Source organism: Rhinatrema bivittatum, chromosome 4 (assembly GCF_901001135.1).
Source record: "Rhinatrema bivittatum chromosome 4, aRhiBiv1.1, whole genome shotgun sequence".
NCBI classification, from domain to species: Eukaryota; Metazoa; Chordata; class Amphibia; order Gymnophiona; family Rhinatrematidae; genus Rhinatrema; species Rhinatrema bivittatum.
The window spans coordinates 20,423,806-20,441,553 of record NC_042618.1 but is presented as its reverse complement, the minus strand read 5'-3'; the positions used below and the strand labels follow the sequence as shown (position 1 = coordinate 20,441,553).

At 44.9% G+C, this 17,748-nt stretch overlaps 1 protein-coding gene across 6 annotated transcripts in view; it reads left to right on the top strand.

Annotated features, from left to right (window-relative positions):
* The first annotated feature begins 1,190 nt into the window (after window positions 1–1,190).
* The window catches only part of PPP4R3A (protein phosphatase 4 regulatory subunit 3A), a 161,723-nt gene continuing 145,165 nt past the window's right edge, over window positions 1,191–17,748 (top strand). For 2 of the 6 annotated variants that reach the window (XM_029597805.1, XM_029597802.1), the window contains exon 1: window positions 1,191–2,224. In XM_029597805.1, coding sequence (XP_029453665.1) covers window positions 2,083–2,224 — 142 coding nt within the window. In that variant the 5' untranslated portion in view covers window positions 1,191–2,082. The remainder of the gene's footprint in view (window positions 2,225–17,748) is intronic. The other 4 variants (XM_029597803.1, XM_029597801.1, XM_029597807.1 and 1 more) reach the window with 2 other exon arrangements.

Genomic DNA, 17,748 nt, shown 5'->3' with positions numbered 1-17,748 from the left:
GGGAGACACAACTTTGGTGCGAGAGGACAATGCATCACCTGGAGAGCAGGTCTTTGCTACAGGATTATTTCCTGCTGCACCAAGTTGATACTCTCAGACCAGGAGACCTTCCTCCTACAAGACAGCACCAGGGCTGCCAGACGAGTTGGGACTTGGCTACAAAGTCTCTGAAGGTCTCATCTATAAACAGGGCCAGTGCAAGGGTATTAGGCACCCTAGGCGAAACTTCTGCCTTGTACCTCCCCTGGTCCAGGCTCTGACCTCGTTCACACAGTCAAGCCCTCTCTTACACACACTTAGGTTCCTTATCTCATTCGCACACGCACCCTTACACAGGCTCCCTCTCTCTCCACACCATGCTCTCTCATACACACACAATCCCTCTCACTCTCACACATACACAAACAGAGGCGCTGCTTGTGGCACACCGAATGTCTGCTTCTCTCGGCTGCGAGCAGGATGGGCGCTGCTCGCGGCCCTCAGTCTCTATTCCTCTCGGCTTTGAGTGGGATGGGCTCTGCTCGTGTCCCCACATGATTGCTCTTTGTCACCCCCTAATGGTTGGCACCCTAGGCAACTGCCTAGTTTGCCTATTGGGACGTGCCGGTCCTGTCTATAAACCTCTCTGTCTGTCTCAGCTCCTCCAGGTCTGCCACTCTAGCCTCCAGAGATCGGACTCGTTCTCTGAGAGACAGGAGCTCTTTTGCACTGAATGCACCCATACAACCGCTCACCAACATGTAAAAAAAAATCATACGTGTGACATGTGATGCAGAAGCCTGGAAGACCCCCCTTCCTGCTTCTGGATTGCTGCCTTCATCTTAATTTTGTTAAGTTCAAGTTGCTAAGGGATAGGAATGTGTAAATGAGAGTCCTTTGAATGTATTGGTATATGTACTATTAATCTGCTAGTGACCTGCAACAGGATCATTAAACTCTTGATAGGGGCTGGGTTTGACGATACATGGTTAGTATACGTCATTCCTATAAGCTGTATGCAAATCTACTTTGGGCCCCCCTGGCGAAGTGGGGAATAATGAGTGAAATAAAAATAAAACGAAATAAAAACACGGAGACCGCTTAGCGCCGGCACAAGCCCGCTTTCCTCCCGTAGGCGCCGCGCTCGCCGCCCGGGGCCCGCCGCCAGGCGTACTGTAACTTTAAATTCTGGCGGGCCGCCCGTGCGGGCGCCGGCTGGGAGACCCCGTGCCTCTAGCGAGAGGGGAACCAAGATGGCGGGTCTGTGAGCGAGGAGACGGAAAATTAAAAACACAAAAATCCACGGCTCGCCTTTACGACGGGGGAGCGGGCGCCGGGGGCGCAGCGGGAGCGCCGGCCATTTTGTTATTTATTATTATTTTTTTTTTTTTGGTAAATCCTGTTTTAGAGGAGGTTTGTTTCCTCGTTGTTATTATTATTGTGCTGCCCTTCATTCGGCAGCGTCGCGGTCGACCAGAGTCGTGGCGGCGGCGGCGGGGGGAAGAGGGCTCCTTGCGGCCCGGGCGGAACATGGCGGAGGACTGAGAGCGAGAGGATACTACTACTAATGCTAGGATGTACGGGAAGGTGAGGTGTACCCGCCGAAAGCGCGCCCGGTGAGGGAACCGGAGAGCGTTAACGCGGCTGCGGGGGGGACGGGGGACGGACAGGGGAGCCGGCCGCACGCCTCTCTCCTTCCCGCCGCGTTTCTTACCCCCCGCCCGCTTTCAGCGTTAATCTTTTTTTTTTTTTTTTTTTGGAACCGCCCGGCTCTGCAACTTCACCCCAGTCACGGGGTGAGCCGTGGAAAATCTTGGAAGAGGAATAAAAATATAAAACCCAAACGCTTGGAAGAAACTACGACTACAAGACTATTGCCCCAAGACCCTGCCTGCCGGTGCCCCCCCCCCCGCCTCCTCCACCTCCAGCTATGCCGCCTCTGTAGCCTCCGGCCCGTGACGGGGGAGGGCGAGAGGGTCCCGGCGGCTGCGGCTTGATTTCTCATCCCCCCCCCCCCCCTTCCCGCTCCTCCTCCGCGGGAAGGAGCCCCAGGCCGGGCCTAGGCCGGGGTGTGGAGGGGGGAGATTGCGGGCGGCCGGCAGGATGACTGACACCCGGCGGCGGGTGAAGGTCTACACGCTGAACGAGGACCGGCAGTGGGACGATCGGGGCACCGGCCATGTGTCCTCTGGTTACGTGGAGAGGCTGAAGGGCATGTCCCTGCTTGTCAGGGCGGAGAGCGACGGTGAGTGCTGCTTTCCTGCATTATTTCTGCCAGGTTTTTTTTTGTGTGTATGGGGGGAGGGGCGGATCAATTTAATATAAGCTAGCTGTAGTAGTTCTATGATTTGAGATTTAAACAAAATTCAGTTTAATTTTAAATTATATGCGATATGTGATTTTTTTGCATGGAACTTGTTTAGCAGGGAATAGCTGCAAAATATTCTTTGAATAGTAGATATTCACCGACTTTTTCCAGATGGGCTGATAGGAAGGTAACTTGTTTTGAGTGCAGTGTAGAAATTGTATGTTTATCTTTGAGGGGCTAGCTCATGTTTGTCAGAAGCGACAAACATAACTGCTGCACCGTGCATTTCAATCCCTTATCGTTTTTTTTAGTATTATTTATGTATTATTTATCTGATATGTAATATGTTAATGTAACAAATGTTTGTTAATACATAAATAACCTGTTATAAGAAAACAGTCATTCCAAAGTTTCCAGAGATTTTGGGTGACCTTTTTGATGCAGGGGTTGATTTAGTTCTAAATATCATATTTAATTTCTAAATGTGTTGAGGAAAAAAGTAAGTCTTGGCCATTCTACAGGTAGTGTTGTGTAATCATGTCTTGCATGTTTAGTATAGGGAGTGCATTAATGGTTACTGTGGTTACCTTACAATAGAACTTCAAACATATCTTGTTTTGGTTAGCACAATGAATGAGCAGAGCAGTTCAAACTATGGTATCTCAGTTTTGTAATTATAATGTTAAACAACTTTTGAAATGGTTAATTCTCAGCTATGTTAATCAATCTTGCGACCTGCCTTTTCAGTGTTGACCATCAGCCTTCCACCTGTCTTTGGGCCAGATGTACTAAGAATTTTTCCCAAGGAAAAACCCGTACAGCCGGTACAGAAAAGATTGTGGGAGAATGGGCGCTCCGCTCCGTGTTGAGTGCCCGCTCTCCCAACGCGCGCCAGCCACCTCTCCTGGGCGCGCAATCCTATATTTAAATGAGGCGTCATGCTGAAAGGAGGCGCTAGGAATGATTATGAGCGTCAGTTTTCTGAACCCGCTGACAGCGATCTGTTAGGAAAATGGATGCCGGTAAAATTGAGCATCCATTCTCCTAACTGGACGGCACTTTTTTTTTCCTTACATTTTTGGTTCCTCCGATTTAATAAAGCTAGGATATTAAGTTGGAGGGTGTACAGAAAAACGAGGCTGCACATTTTACTTACAGAATGCCGGGTGACTGACTAATACACTCATCAAAATGCATTTGCATGTGATGAGCGCTATTAGTTTTCAGGGGGTTTGGTCACGTGTTTTCGAGGCGCTTAACTCCTTATAGTATAAGGGGTAATAGACGTCCCTCGAAAACACGTGGCCAAATTGTGTTGGACAGTGCACACGGCCGAGCGCACTTTACAAAATCAGCTTTATTCAATCAGGACCAGGCCCAGGTCCTAGGCCAAGTGGTATTTTGTGTGAGAGGGGGAAGTTTTCTCTTCTGGAGAGTGGAGTAACCGCCTGAGAGGTTAGAGAAGTGGGCTGTGAGCCAGGAAAGCCAGAGTTCAACTTCTATTTCTCCGATTAACTCTCTCTTTGACTATGGGGTAAGTCCATTAACCCTCCATTGCCATAGGTACAAACTTATAGGCCGATGTAATAAGCCGAGTGTTAAAACTGCGCTGAAATTTAGCGTAGTTTCTTATTGTGGAAACTAATTTTTTAAAATTCCTGATGCACTGAGCTAATAGTGCTAATGCAGCGGGATTTAAAAAAATGTGCACATACTGGAAAATGAGTGTAAACAAAAGGCTTAACATACAGGAAAATATGATTTATGTGCATAAGTCATTCTTTTAGGCACAGAAACCAGGCTTATTAAAGCAGATGCAATATCGGCGCGTGCCGATTCACCTCTCCCAGGTGCCTGATTTAAAATTAGCTGCCACGGTAAAAAGGAGACGATAGGGGAAATTGTACATCCCTAGCGTCTCCTTGGCATCGGGCGCCCAGGAAAGGTGACTTTTACTGCGAGTTAGGAAATGGATGCTCAATATGAGCGTCCGTTTTTCTCCCTCTGCCAGCCTGGACCATGTATATTGTCAGACTGATACAATACAGTGCACTCAGCCGAGCACACTGTTTAACCCGTGGTTGGTTGTGGGTTTTGGACATGTGTCCACAACCCCTTCTTCTATAAGGGGATTAGCGTGCGTGAACCTAATAGTGCTCATCACATGCAAATGCATGTTAATGAGGCTATTAGCTATTTTCCCCCAATCCAAAAAAAAAAATGTGAACCCGACCCGCACATTTTTAACTACTGAGCAGCCCAAAAAAAAGTGTACAGAAAAGCAGAAAATAGGCAGGAGGAGAAAAGCCAGCTACCTTTAGAACAATTAACAATTACACCAAATGGAATGGCATCTGCATTTGTGACATCATAATCAACAGGGACAAATAAAATAATTCATACTGAAATGAAATGTACGACTCTTGCTTCCACATGTTCTCAGAGGTTCAGGTCACTTTAATTCTTAAAGAATCAAAATACGATTTATAGTAATATAGTGGATGCCAATAGATAAGGGCCAATTTACCCACGCAGTCTGCTTAGTTGTCGACCTCTCTGGTTTAGCATCACTTTGGGTACTTAAGCCACACCACCACCCCAGCTCCATCCCTACCTGCAAGTCTTTTTATCCAACCTAACAACCATACTCCAGTCGCTTACCTCTATATCTGGTCCAAGCATGTTTAAATTGCATTCTAATGCTGGCCTCCGTAACCTTTGCTGGTAGGCCACTGCAGGCACCGGCTTCCTTTTTTGGTTCTTACAAGTACCATACTTTAACAACCAGGTCCCCTCTCATGTCTTACCACCAAACTTTGTAATCAAAACAGTTCAGAAAACTAGTGAGACTGCACTAGTATTTCCTCCGACTTAATATAGTGGTAGTATTAAGTTGGAGGAACAAAAAGGATAGAATGTAAAAAAAAAATAAATTTTTTTTTAAAGTGTGCCTGCAATCAGGTTAGGGAAAAGGGATGCTCAATTTTACAAGCGTCTGTTTTCCTAATCCACTGACAGCTGACCTCTTCTGGGCGCCCGCTGCCAAGGAGGCGCTAGGGACAAATGTTCATCCCTAGCGGCTCCTTGGCAGCATGACCCCTCATTTAAATATTCCATTGCGCGCCCAGGAGTGGTCGCTGGGCGCACATTAGGAAAATGGGTGTTCAACACTGAGCGCCCGTTTTCCGTGCTGATTTATTAGATCGGCCTGGTAGGGTGTATATTGGACGCCCAGAAATTTTTTTTTTCCACAGATTGTTTTTAGACATGATTCCACTTTCTGTCGACAATATCGCGACAATACTAGTAGGAGGGATCACAGAAAGCAGGAATTTTTTTTTTTTTTTTTTTTTTTTTTTTTTAACAATGAGCCCTTGAGCACGGCAGACATTTACGCCAGCCCTGGGCTGGTGAAAAACTTGCTGCGTTGCAAGGGCGCATTGACTGCGGGATATGTTTTGCAATGTGGGGGTTAGCTAATAGCCTCATCTATATATACTTTACATGTGATGAGCGTTATTAGCTATGCATTCGATTGTACGCTTGTTTTGGACGCGCTAATCCCCGTTTTGCATTGGGCCTATGTACGCACGTCTAATCGCCTGTTGAGCTGTGCGCTTTCTGCAGTGCATGGTATTGCATCAGCCTGTGTGTGCACAAAGCTTTCTGTGCAGCACCGTAATTCCAGCTTCCGCGAATAGACTAAAATTAGTCCTGGAAACTGCTCCATCTTGGACTAGGCATGAGTTTTCCAGTCCTAAGAAAACACGAGGTAAGCAGTGCAACTTTCTGCATTGGGAGGTAATAGTTAATGTCTTCATTAGCATGGGATTTCCATGCGAGGGCTTTACGGAATGTGCGGTTTTTTGTGTGCAAATTCTTGCATCAGTAGTAAAGTTTGTGCACAAAAAATTGTGCGTACAACTGTGGGTTAAACTGTGCTCTGCCGAGCGTCCTTTATTACATTGGCCTCTTGGAGTCTTATTTAATAAGCATTTTCCCCCATAGACACACAATGGGAGAAATCCTTTAGTAATTAGGCAGGCCGATGCAACATCTTTACCTGTATTTCAAAGCGCATTTTGTGAACGTAAACCTTAATGCCAGGGCAGGAAGAAGCTTTACACTCTGTGTGTATTAAAAAATGTATGGTCAGTTTAATACCCTCGCATGGAAATTCCATGCTAATGAGGGCATTAACCGTAAGTCTGGGCTATAGAGAGGTTGCAGTGGCCCAACCCAAGTTTTTCTTAACACTGGAAACTTTATTGCTAGTTAGAGGTGGAGTAAAGTTCCCGGCCTTAGTGGCAGAAGTGGCTGGGCCAGTTCCAGGAGCCAGTGTGGGAGTATGAATGTCTGACAACCCTTGCCCCGTGTTTACAGGCCTGCTTGTCAGGCTCCATCCACTGTCCACATTGGTCCCGAACAAAGCAGCAGGGAAGGGGGTGGGAGTGAGAGGAAGCGGGCAAGCCTCCTGCAGCTGCTTTCACTTGTGGCAATGCGGCAGAGACAGGAAGGAGGAAGCTGTGAAGTGCTAATGTGGAGCTGGACTGCTGGGAGGTGTAGTCTGCAGCCAGAGTAAGTCCTCATGATGCATTCCTCTATCTCTGCAGGAGACCTGCTGGGTAGCCTGTTTTGCTGCAGGGCATTAGGGTCTTACACTGCAGAGGTTGCACCGCCTCCTTGCAACTGCCGGCAGCAGAGTGATCCACCCTCTCCCTCCCCGAATTAAAATGTGCGTTCAGCCTGTGCTGAACGCATATTTTAATTCCTGATGCGTTAGCATAACATTAGCTTAATGCATCGGGGCTTTAAAAAATAAATGTAACCTATGCGTTACAGAACTGTGTGCTGCATTTCAACACACAGGTTATTGAATTGGCCTGTTAGTTTGTAAGACCCCTGGGGCAGGGAAATACCTACTGTACTTAAATATAATTTGACATTAGGTTTGGAATGGGAAATAATTACATCTAAAATCCAAATTCAAGATGATGGTCCCACAAACAAGATGTGGCCCTTTCTCCGAGACCGTGCTCAGACACATTGCCAGGTGAGTGACAGTGTCCTGTTGGATAGAGCGCCCTCGGGCAAAGCAGGTGCTGTTTGCGAATGGAGCACTGTGCCAGGGCACAGGTCATTCACCCCTTAGGTCAACCCAGGATGTTTTCATAGTTACACATAACATGGTAATGAAAGCAAAAAAGGACCAAATGGTTCATCTAGTCTGCCCAGCAAGCTTCTTATGATGGTAGTATCTGCCGTGCTGTGCAGGTTATCCCCATGTTTCTCGTAAGGATAGTAATTGCTGTTATGTGCAGTTATCCCCAAGCCTTATGATAATCCATAAAAAAATTTCTGCTAGCAACATTTTTATTGGGTGATGAACCTTCTTGAAAATTCAGACTGTGCTGCTTGAGGTGCTTAGCTTATGGACTTGCCCATTTATTTATTTATTTAAAAGCTTTTTTTTTTTTTTTTTTAATACCGGTATTCATGTGTACATCATATCGGTTTACAGAAAACTTGGTGAAATACATGGAACATCACAAGAGGGTCGGGGCGGGCAGGGTTGAACAATAGGGGGGATGCAAAGGTGAACTTTTAAGAGAGTTAACAAGATAAAAACTATGGCATAAGGAACAGTAACTTATATACACTATATAACAATGCTTAAGCACTAAAGATGGGGTACAGGATAACAAGAGCAAAAGGATTGAGCTACAAGGGGGTGGGGGGGAGGATGCTCTATTCGGGGTAAGCCTGTTTGAAGAGCCAAGTCTTAAGCTTTTTTTTTTTAAGTGTAAGTAGATGGCTCTAAGCGGAGATCAGGGGGGGATAGAATTCCAGAGAACAAGGCCTGCAATAGAAATGGCTGCCCTTTTGTGGAGGTAAGGTGTGTAGTCTTTGGGGAGGGAGTATATAGGCTACCTTTGTAGGCGGATCTAGTGGGACGGTTGGAGGAGAGGAAGTGTATACAATCTTCAAGCCAATGTGTATTATGAGCGTGTAGGGTTTTGTGGATCAAAGTTAGGGTTTTGTAGTGTATGCGGTAAGAGATGGGGAGCCAGTGGAGTTGGCAGTCCTCTTCAATTTTTCCCTTATGTCTGTGTATCAATATCCCAGACCGTAAAAGTCAGGACCCATTTTGGTTGCCTTCTGAATCCAATGCCCCATCGTTGAAGCATGTTACAGTTACATCAAAAGCATCAAGGCTTATTGAGTAAGAGTAGTAATCCCAAGCCTTCTGTTAAGGGTAGTAATTGCTGGTGCAGCAATTACTACCCTTAACACCCTTTTCTTCAATTCTATCCTTTAGTCTTTAGGGATCCACAGTGTTTATCCCATACCTCTGTGAATTCTTTGACTGTTTTCGTCATCACCACCTCCTCCGGAAGCGCATTTCAGGCATCCACCACCCTCTCCAATCGGCTCTGAGTAAGTGACAGCAGCTGCTGCCACTTAGCCAGATAAATACTGATTTGTCTGGCAGTTTTTACTCTCTGCCAGATAAGTCAATATTTATATAGGTAAGTGGTGGCTAGGTTTGCCAACTTTTCCACAGACCAGGACTGTGGAAATAAAATAAAATCAAGACATGCCCCATCCTCCCTACTCAGTCCCCATGCTTGCTGTCTTATCTCTTCCCCCTCTTCTCTTTTCAACTTCCCAGTTCCCACCCCTTATTCTCTTCTCCCTGCTCACCTCACTCCCTCTTCTTTTGCTCTTTCACTCCTGCCCCACCCCTTGGTCCAGCTTTCCTAGTCCTTCCCATACCTGGTCCTGGTGGTTTGCAGGTCTCTTTGGATTAGAGTGGTGCTGAATTGGCAGAGAATAGTAACAATGTCTTTTTAGAATAATTCTATCTGATCTTTGAATTGAGAGAACTTTATTTTTTCAAAAGTATAAATAGTGTTGTCACCTATTTTAATCATAAAGTTCAGACTTACTAGTCTCACTAGTTTTTTGATCTGTTTTGATTACAAGCAGGCCGATACAGTACAGTGCGCTCCGGTGGAGCGCACTGTTAACCTGCGGGTGGACGCGCGTTTTCGACGCGCTAGCTTTACCCCTTATTCAGTAAGGGGTAATAGCGTGTCGAAAACGCGCATCCAACCCCCCTGAAACTAATAGTGCCCGCAACTTGCAAATGCATGTTGATGGCCCTATTAGTTATTCCCATGCAATAGCGATACAGAAAGTAAAATGTGTAGCCAAGCCGCACATTTTACTTTCAGAAATTAGCGCCTACTCAAAGGTAGGCGTTAATTTCTCTCTGCACCGGGAAAGTGTAACCCTCTGACTTAATATCATGGCGATATTAAGTCGGAGGTCCCAAAAGTAAAAAATAATTAAAAAATTAAAAATCAGCTCGCGGTTGAAAACTGGATGCTCAATTTTGCCAATGTCCGGTTTCCGAACCTGTGGTTGTCCGCGGGTCTGAGAACCGACGCCGGCACTTGCCCGCCCTCCCGCTTTTCTTTCTGTATCGGCCTGAAGGTTTGGTGGTAAGACATGAGAGGGGACCTGGTTGTTAAAGTATGGTACTTGTAAGAACCAAAAAGGAAGCCAGTGCCTGCAGTGGCCTACCAGCAAAGGTTATGGAGGCCAGCATTAGAATGCAATTTAAACATGCTTGGTCTAGATATAGAGGTAAGCGACTGGACTATTGTTGTTAGGTTGGGTAAAAAGACTTGCAGGTGTGGTGGTGTTGCTTAAATATGGGAATTTCTAAACTTATCTACCCAAAGTAATGCTAAACCAGAGAGGATGATAACTAAGCAGACTGAGTGGGTAAATTGGTCCTTATCTTTTGGCATCCACTATATTAATTTATTTAATTATTTGAGGTTTTTATCTACCGACATTTGTAGGAACATCATGCTGGTTTACATAGAACAGTATTAACAAGATAGAAAGTTATATAAAACTGGAGCATTGTTAACAAATTACTATGAATCATATATTAATTCTTTAAGAATTAAAGTGACCTGAACCTTGGAGAAGCTGTGATAGTAAGAGTCGTACATTTAATTCATACTGAAGTGATTTGATTTGTCCCTGTTGATTATGATGTCACAAATGCAGATGCCATTCCATGTGGTGTAATTGTTAATTGTTCTAAAGGTAGCTGGCTGTTCTTCTCCTGCCTCTTTCCCAGCAGTGGGTATAGTAGAGAATGAGGGATTAGTGACTGGGAGAGGGATAGCAGAGAAGCCACCTCTTTGGCAATCCTTTCTTCTTACTTTGGATCATGTGCAGCCCTCCCTAACTAATCATTCGTTTCTGGAATGGTTTACACAGGTTGCATTAGAAAGTTTATGTAATATGTAAGTCATAATGCGTTTGCGCTGACTTCGTGGTATTGCCATGTGCAAGGTCCTCAAGTAGAGTCTTCCACTCCCCAGGTTGGCTGGGGATTAATTCATAGCCTCCAGCAAGGAGGGAATTGTGATCATTACTTAAGAGGGACACCTGGTGATTAGCTGTAGGACTCATGATTGCAGTATTCTGGAAAAAGCTCTGCTGCATGACTCCTAGCCCAGGACCATTGCTGCAATGACCAGATTAGGTGTGGGGGTGGGGCAGGGCAGCTAGTGATTATAAAATAGGTGAAACATGCCCAGGTGGTTGCAAATGAAGGCTTGTGATGCTAGATTCCAGCCCAGGTTTCAATTGTCCTGAAAGTTCAAGGGAATAGGAGGAAACTGCTGGTCAAAAAAAGACAGGTCCATTTTCAGCTGCTGTGCAACTTTCTAGTTAGCCTGATAAATGTATACAGCTAACTAACAGGGTACATTGAGTGGTGCAGTTGCACGGCTGAATATAACCGGCTATCTTAAGGTTAGCCGGATAAGTTTATCTGGCTAATTTTAGGACAGATCAGCGGCATGACCAGAGTTAGCTGGATAATTTATCTAGTTCCAATCCTCCCCTGAATGCTCCCGACTGAGAGAATTTTCCACATTTCCAGCCTTTTAGTATTAATTACATCAGACTGCGCAAGACCATTTTGAACCATTTGAATTTTTCAACATTTTGCTCCAACACAGCTAATAGAGGTATGAGAGGAAGTTATAGAGTCCATAGCTTGAATAGAATGTTTCGTTTCAATCATCACTGATGTTAACGAAGAAATAGAACTTTGCAAGGAAACGAGTATCCCACACTAAGTCCAAGGTAATAATATCAGGCTTCACCAGATTCAGAGATAGCACTAGCCAAACTGCCCCTGTTCCGGGGTGAATGTCCACGGAAGACCCAGATGTTCTGCTGGAGTAGCCACAGAACGCAGCAAAGATGGCAGAATCAAACTTCCAGTTAAGCTTCCGATCCCAAGACACACAGAGCCAACTAAAGAATCTGCCCCGGCAACTGCCGGCACCTCTGATGAACCTCATCTGGCCGGCACATCAAGATCCAAAGTTGGAACATGCGATGGGGGAGAGGGAGTTAAAGGCGCACTGGGGCTTAGTGTGACTTGCATGTCCAGCGGGGGTGGAGTGCATTTTCCACCAAACTGCTCCCAGTGAAAACTGCTTCGTTGGGGCGAAGAAGCTCTCGATGTGCTGCTGAACAGCTCCAGGTAAGGGGATTGCTGAGGATACCTCCTTTAGCCGCACTTTTCTTTTGGTATGCGGCATTAGAAGTCAGAGGGGAAAAGGAAAATTGATCGCAGAGAACAGAGCTTCAAATGCCATGTCATCTCCTCAAGACACCATCTTGGCTCCCCCCCAACGGACTGCTGCTATTTGAAGACTGCATCAGCTGCAAAGAATATGAAATTCCTTTGAAAACCTTTTGTTCCAGATGGACAAGAGATTTGATATTCAGAGGGTTTGTCTGGGTAATGTTTTGTGTTCAAGACAAAACAGATTTACATTCTATGGGGCGGATTTTAAAAGGCCTGCGCGCGCCTATTTTGCATTGGCCACCGACGCGCGTAAGTCTCGGGGCTTTTGAAAAGGGGCGGGAGGGGGCGTGTCCGGGGGCGTTCCCGAAACGACATGGCATTTCGGGGGCGGGCCCGGGGGTGTGGTCGAGGCCTCCGGACCAGCCCCCGGGACCGGAGGACGGAGCGGGGCTGCCGGCCGACGCGCGCAAAGTTGGGGGGTTTAGATAGGGCTGGGGGGGTGGGTTAGGTAGGGGAAGGGAGGGGAAGGTGGGGGGAGGGAACAGGCAGCTCGCGCTGGGCTCGGCGCGCGCGCCAGTTGCACAAATGTGCACCCACTTGTGTGCGCCGACCCCGGATTTTATAAGATACGCACGGCTACGCGCGTATATTATAAAATCCAGCATACTTTTGTTCGCGCAAGTATTTAAAATCTACCCCTTAATCTACCAATTTAAACTCTGTCCTCAAACACAGACAGCCCCAATTTGCAGCACTGTGGCACAGTAAACCATGAGGTCAATATTCAGCGGGCTGGTAAATGAGAAAGCGACTTGAGAACTTTTACCTGGAAAAGCATTCCGCTGAATATACACAGCTACAGTTACCCAAGTGAATTTAGGGAGCTATTTTTCCAACCAGACTTTATCCAGGTAGTGATAAATATCAGTGCTCACTGGCTAAAGTTTAGCCTTGCCCTCGGAATGCCTCCAGTGCTGCCTCTCTTTCGGGCTGATACAGTTAATAGAGGGTTAACAGTGCGCTCCGGCGGAGCGCACTGTTAACCCTCTGTTGGACGCGCGTTTACCCCTTATTCAGTAAGGGGCCGAAAACGCGCGTCCAACCCCCCCGAACCTAATAGCGCCCGCAACATGCAAATGCATGTTGATGGCCCCATTAGTCATTCCCGCGCGATTCAGAAAACAAAATGTGTAGCCAAGCAGCACATTTTGCTTTCAGAAATTAGCGCCTACCCAAAGGTAGGCGCTAATTTCTTCAGGTACCGGGAAAGTGCACAGAAAAGCAGTAAAAACTGCTTTTCTGTGCACCCTCCGACTTAATATCATGGCGATATTAAGTCGGAGGTCCCAAAAGTTTCCAAAAGTAAAAAAAAATAAATAAATTTGAAGTCTGCCTGCAGCTGTCGGGTTGAAAACCGGATGCTCAATTTTGCCGGCATCCAGTTTCCGAGCCCGTAGCTGTCAGTGGGCTCGAGAACCGACGCCGGCAAAATTGAGCATCGGCTGTCAAACCCGCTGACAGCTCCCGCTCCGGTCCAAAAGGAGGCACTAGGGATGCACTAGTGTCCCTAGCGCCTCCTTTTGCCTGTTTTTACCTCCGGGCCTAATTTGAATAGTGAATCGCGCGCACAGGAGAGTGGGCGTTCGCCCGCTCTCCCGCGGACTTTACTGTATCGGCCCGTACATGAGGCTAAATTTTGTTGAGTAATAAGTTACCAGGACAAAAAATTTAGCCAGGGGAAAATTTATTTACATTTCTGGATCTCAGTGGAAGAACTCTACAGTTGTAGTACTTACTAAAAATTGTTGTGAATAGAACCAGAAAGGAAGGCACTTTACATAGATTTTTCACCCAAAAAAGATGAATTAGTATAAGTTTGAGCAATAGTATCAATGCTTCAGCCTTGGCGTTTGGTGATAATGCTCCCTCATTTAACGTGTGTTAATTCAGACTTTTATGTGTGGGTTACCATGTGTTTGGTATGTATAGGTGTTTTTCTAGCAAGGCAAAGCTCACCTGTAGTAGCTTAATCTTAAGAGGAACTATATTTAGTCATCTACTCATCAATAAGATATTTGAATTAGTTGCATATTTTACAAGAGAGAGTTTGCAAATTTCTGCCAAGAGAAAAAGTAGTTTTATGTTCACCAGAATTCCCCAAGCTCTATTAAATAATGTTGCTTTCCCTCTGTAGCTAAAAGACTGAAGTTCATATTTGTGATCAAATTTTAAATGTAAGGGATGTCTTGGAAAGCTTACTGTTTAGGGTTGTATACTGCCAAATTAGAATACCTTAGTTCAGTAAAAATGTAATAAAAAAAAAAACCTAATCGGAACAATTGCGCTTTCCATAGTGGCAACATAGTAGACAATGGCAGAGAGAGGCTAACTAGCCCTGTAAAAGCCTGCCCAGTTTTTCTAGGCTATATAAATGCAGCTGTATATGAGAGCCAGATTTCTAAGTCTTGTAACTTTCAGTGTGCTAGTTTTGGACACTTGTCCGCTTGTGATATGGCCTTATAAAAGTGATTTTGCTTTTTGCTCCTTTGTTTTTGCTGCATTATCTTGACTGAAATATTTGTTATATAAGTATCAGCAAATATCTAAATATGCAGTATAATGTTTATATATTTGAGCATTGTTCACTGAAATATTCCACTACACCGATTTAAAAAAAAAAAAAAAAAAAAAAAAAAAAAAAAGGGGTGTGTTATCACCTTTTTCCCACATCACACATATTTACCTCTCCAACAAATACATTAGCTGCTTCCTCTCACCCCACCTTCCATTCTTTACCCCTACCTATTTTTTCTCTTGCTGTTTGCCTGTTTCCTTCATTTTTATGCCCTAAAGTCTCCTCTTCCCCCCACCCCAACACTCATTTTTTTCTTTTCTTGACCCTCACTTTCAGAGTCCTCAATGAGCTGAAGGACATTTAGTGTAGTGAGGCATACGGTCTTGATCAGCAGCATCTGTCTAGTGGCAGAAAGATCTCGCTGCCATGAAATGTGAGATTTTCAAAACATTGCTGGTTATATGAAAACTAATGCTATGCTATGCTATGTTGTCCAAGGATTACTCCACAAAATAAAATATAATTTTTTTTTTTTTTGGTACTTGATATATTGTTCTTGTTATGCCTTTAAGTAGGGATGTAAAATATTAAACAATTAAATAGTGCCAGTAAGCATAGTTTTACCAGTTTTTGTTCTTAATCTATTATACTAGCTCAATTGCAACAGTAGGAGCTAGGCTACAAACTGTCCAGAGGAATGTGTGATGGAGGCTGGGGTGGGGAGACTTCGGACTGGCTCTGGTGCTTTCTGGCTGCAATCCTGATGCAGGGTAGTTACTGTCATCCTTATGGCACTGATATAACACTGCAGGCCAGACAAGTTCATACAGTTGCTGTTACTTCTCCCCCTCTGCCTGCACTGCCTTATAGATGCCACCGTGCCACCAGGTTAAGGTTCTGATTTTGCCCAAGCAGCGTGCCTTCCCATCTCTTTGACTGAGCCTCACTGGTTGTGCCATTATATCACGGGTCCATGCTACATTCCTTCAGTCATTTTTTTTTTCCCGTGGAGCCCTCTGGTTGTTGTTTTGCCTTTTCTTCAAAGTTTTTTGAAAAGTTTTGCTTCCCAGCCGCAGTTCTGTTCGTTTTTTTTTCCTTGTTGTCCTTGGGTAAGGTTTTTGGCATTTCTGTTAAGTTTCATTTCATGTTGTTCTCCGGCAGTGGGGACCTTAGGTGCCTGACAGCCATCAAAACATCGCTGCCATTGAGTTTGATTTTGTGTCCCTTTTGTTTCAATCTGATATCTCTAGCAGGTTCCAGTGATGCTCCCAAAGCAAAAGGGCTTTGTCTATCACAGAACTCCATGATAGATTTGCTTGGGGGCATTGCATGAAGTCCATAAACCATTATTAAGGTGGATTTGAAGAAATTTATTTATTTATTCAAACGTATTTATATCCCACACCCTCCAATGTTCGGGGCGGGTTACAAAGAACATACATACATAATTAAAAATAAATCAAAGTATAAAAACAAAATAACACACTCTAATTCAAGAAAAATAAAATACCAATCTTGAAAGACAAACAAGTCACGGAGTATAGTTACTACTAATTTTGGGAAGAGGTTAAGTCACAAAGATCTGGAAAGGCTAATTTGAAGAGATGATGTTTCAGTCCCTTTTTAAATTCTTTGGTATCAGAAACTAATCTATGACTGGGAGGTAAGGTGTTTCATAAAATTGGGCCTGCAATTGAAAAAGCAGGTTCTCATGTAATATTCAGCCTGGTTGATTTTGGTGATGAAATTTGTAACAGTAATTGATTTTTTGATCTTAGGTTTCTGCAGGGGGTGTAGAGATGTAAAGTAACTGATAGCCATGAATTGTGATTATTATGAACAAAATCCACTCCTTATCCCTGGGATAAGAAGCATGGACTCCATCAACCTTTTGGGATCCTGCCAGGTACTTGTCACCTGGATTGGCCACTGTTGGAAACAGAATACTAGCCTTGATGGATCTCTGGTCTGACCCAGTGTGGCGAATCATATTCTTATGGACATCAAAAGTGTTCGACTATTACCCAGAAAAGGGCACCAGTCCTGAATGGAACTTATAGATAGACGCTTCAGGCGCTGGAAGACCGATCTAGCTGCATTGGAGGTATCGACATCAAGGTACCTCAGAACTGCACCGAGTGTCATCAATGTGGGGGGATGGGACTATCTGTTCCTTCAATGCTGTTGGCCAATAGGAAACCTGTGTCAGGTTTCGCCACTTGGACTCTGACATCGAAGGAAACTGAGCATCGCTCTTCATCCACTGGTAAGTGGTCGCACGACAAGGAGAGCTAATTCTTGAGACATGATGGGGTCATGTGACAGTCTCCAACAGTCCTGGTGTCTGCCATCGATCCACCTTTCAGTTTTGAAGAGGATGTGGTCACAACTCCTGCTTCCCAGTCAGTGTTGGCATCAGCGATCTTTGAGAGAGAACCGGATAAATAGACCAGTAGGATTTGGAGAAGATGTTGAGGTATCGAAGTCACCGAGGCTGGCACTGTTTACCCTCACCACTGCTTGATGGCGATGCATTGGAGCCACTGCCCAATCCAACACTGCCGGCTGGCTCATTGTTGATCTCTGGCTTTTTGGGAGAGGAACCTTTCCCAAAATATTAGAGTCCCGGCCAAAATAGCTAGATGCTCCAGTCCCAGATCTGTTTGCTGTGGGCAGAGCACCAAGTGAGTCCCCACCAGACCAGGATGAGTTGGATTCTCAGTATGTTTGGGAAGTATGGCTGCAAATCTGCAGACATCTCTGAAGAGGTATCTACAAGTCTCACCCGTGACTCCTCTCTTCCACCAGACTGAAAGTAGTACCCACTTGAGGATCTCTCCTTTGCAGGTTTTGTGAGGGAAATGGTGAAAGCCATTCCTTTTAACTTTTAGATGGAGGAAGAGTCTAGGACCAAAATGCTGGACTTTATCCATTTTATTGAGCCTCCTAAGGATATAGTGGCAATCCCAGTTCATGAGATTCTTTAGGAGGTACAGATTACTTTTTTACTTATTTATTTAGGCATTATATATACAGATGTTCCAAAATAAGATCACAATGGTTTACAAAATCAGTGTTCATATTCTTGGATGACAATCACATTTTGTGCCAGCATTCATAATTTGGGTCTACATCAACAGTTTATGTCCTTGTTCATATTCATACATATTCTTGATCAACATGACAGTATATTTTTAAAATTCATATTCATACATTTTAAAAGTCGGCATTACAGCAAATGCAAGTTCTAAT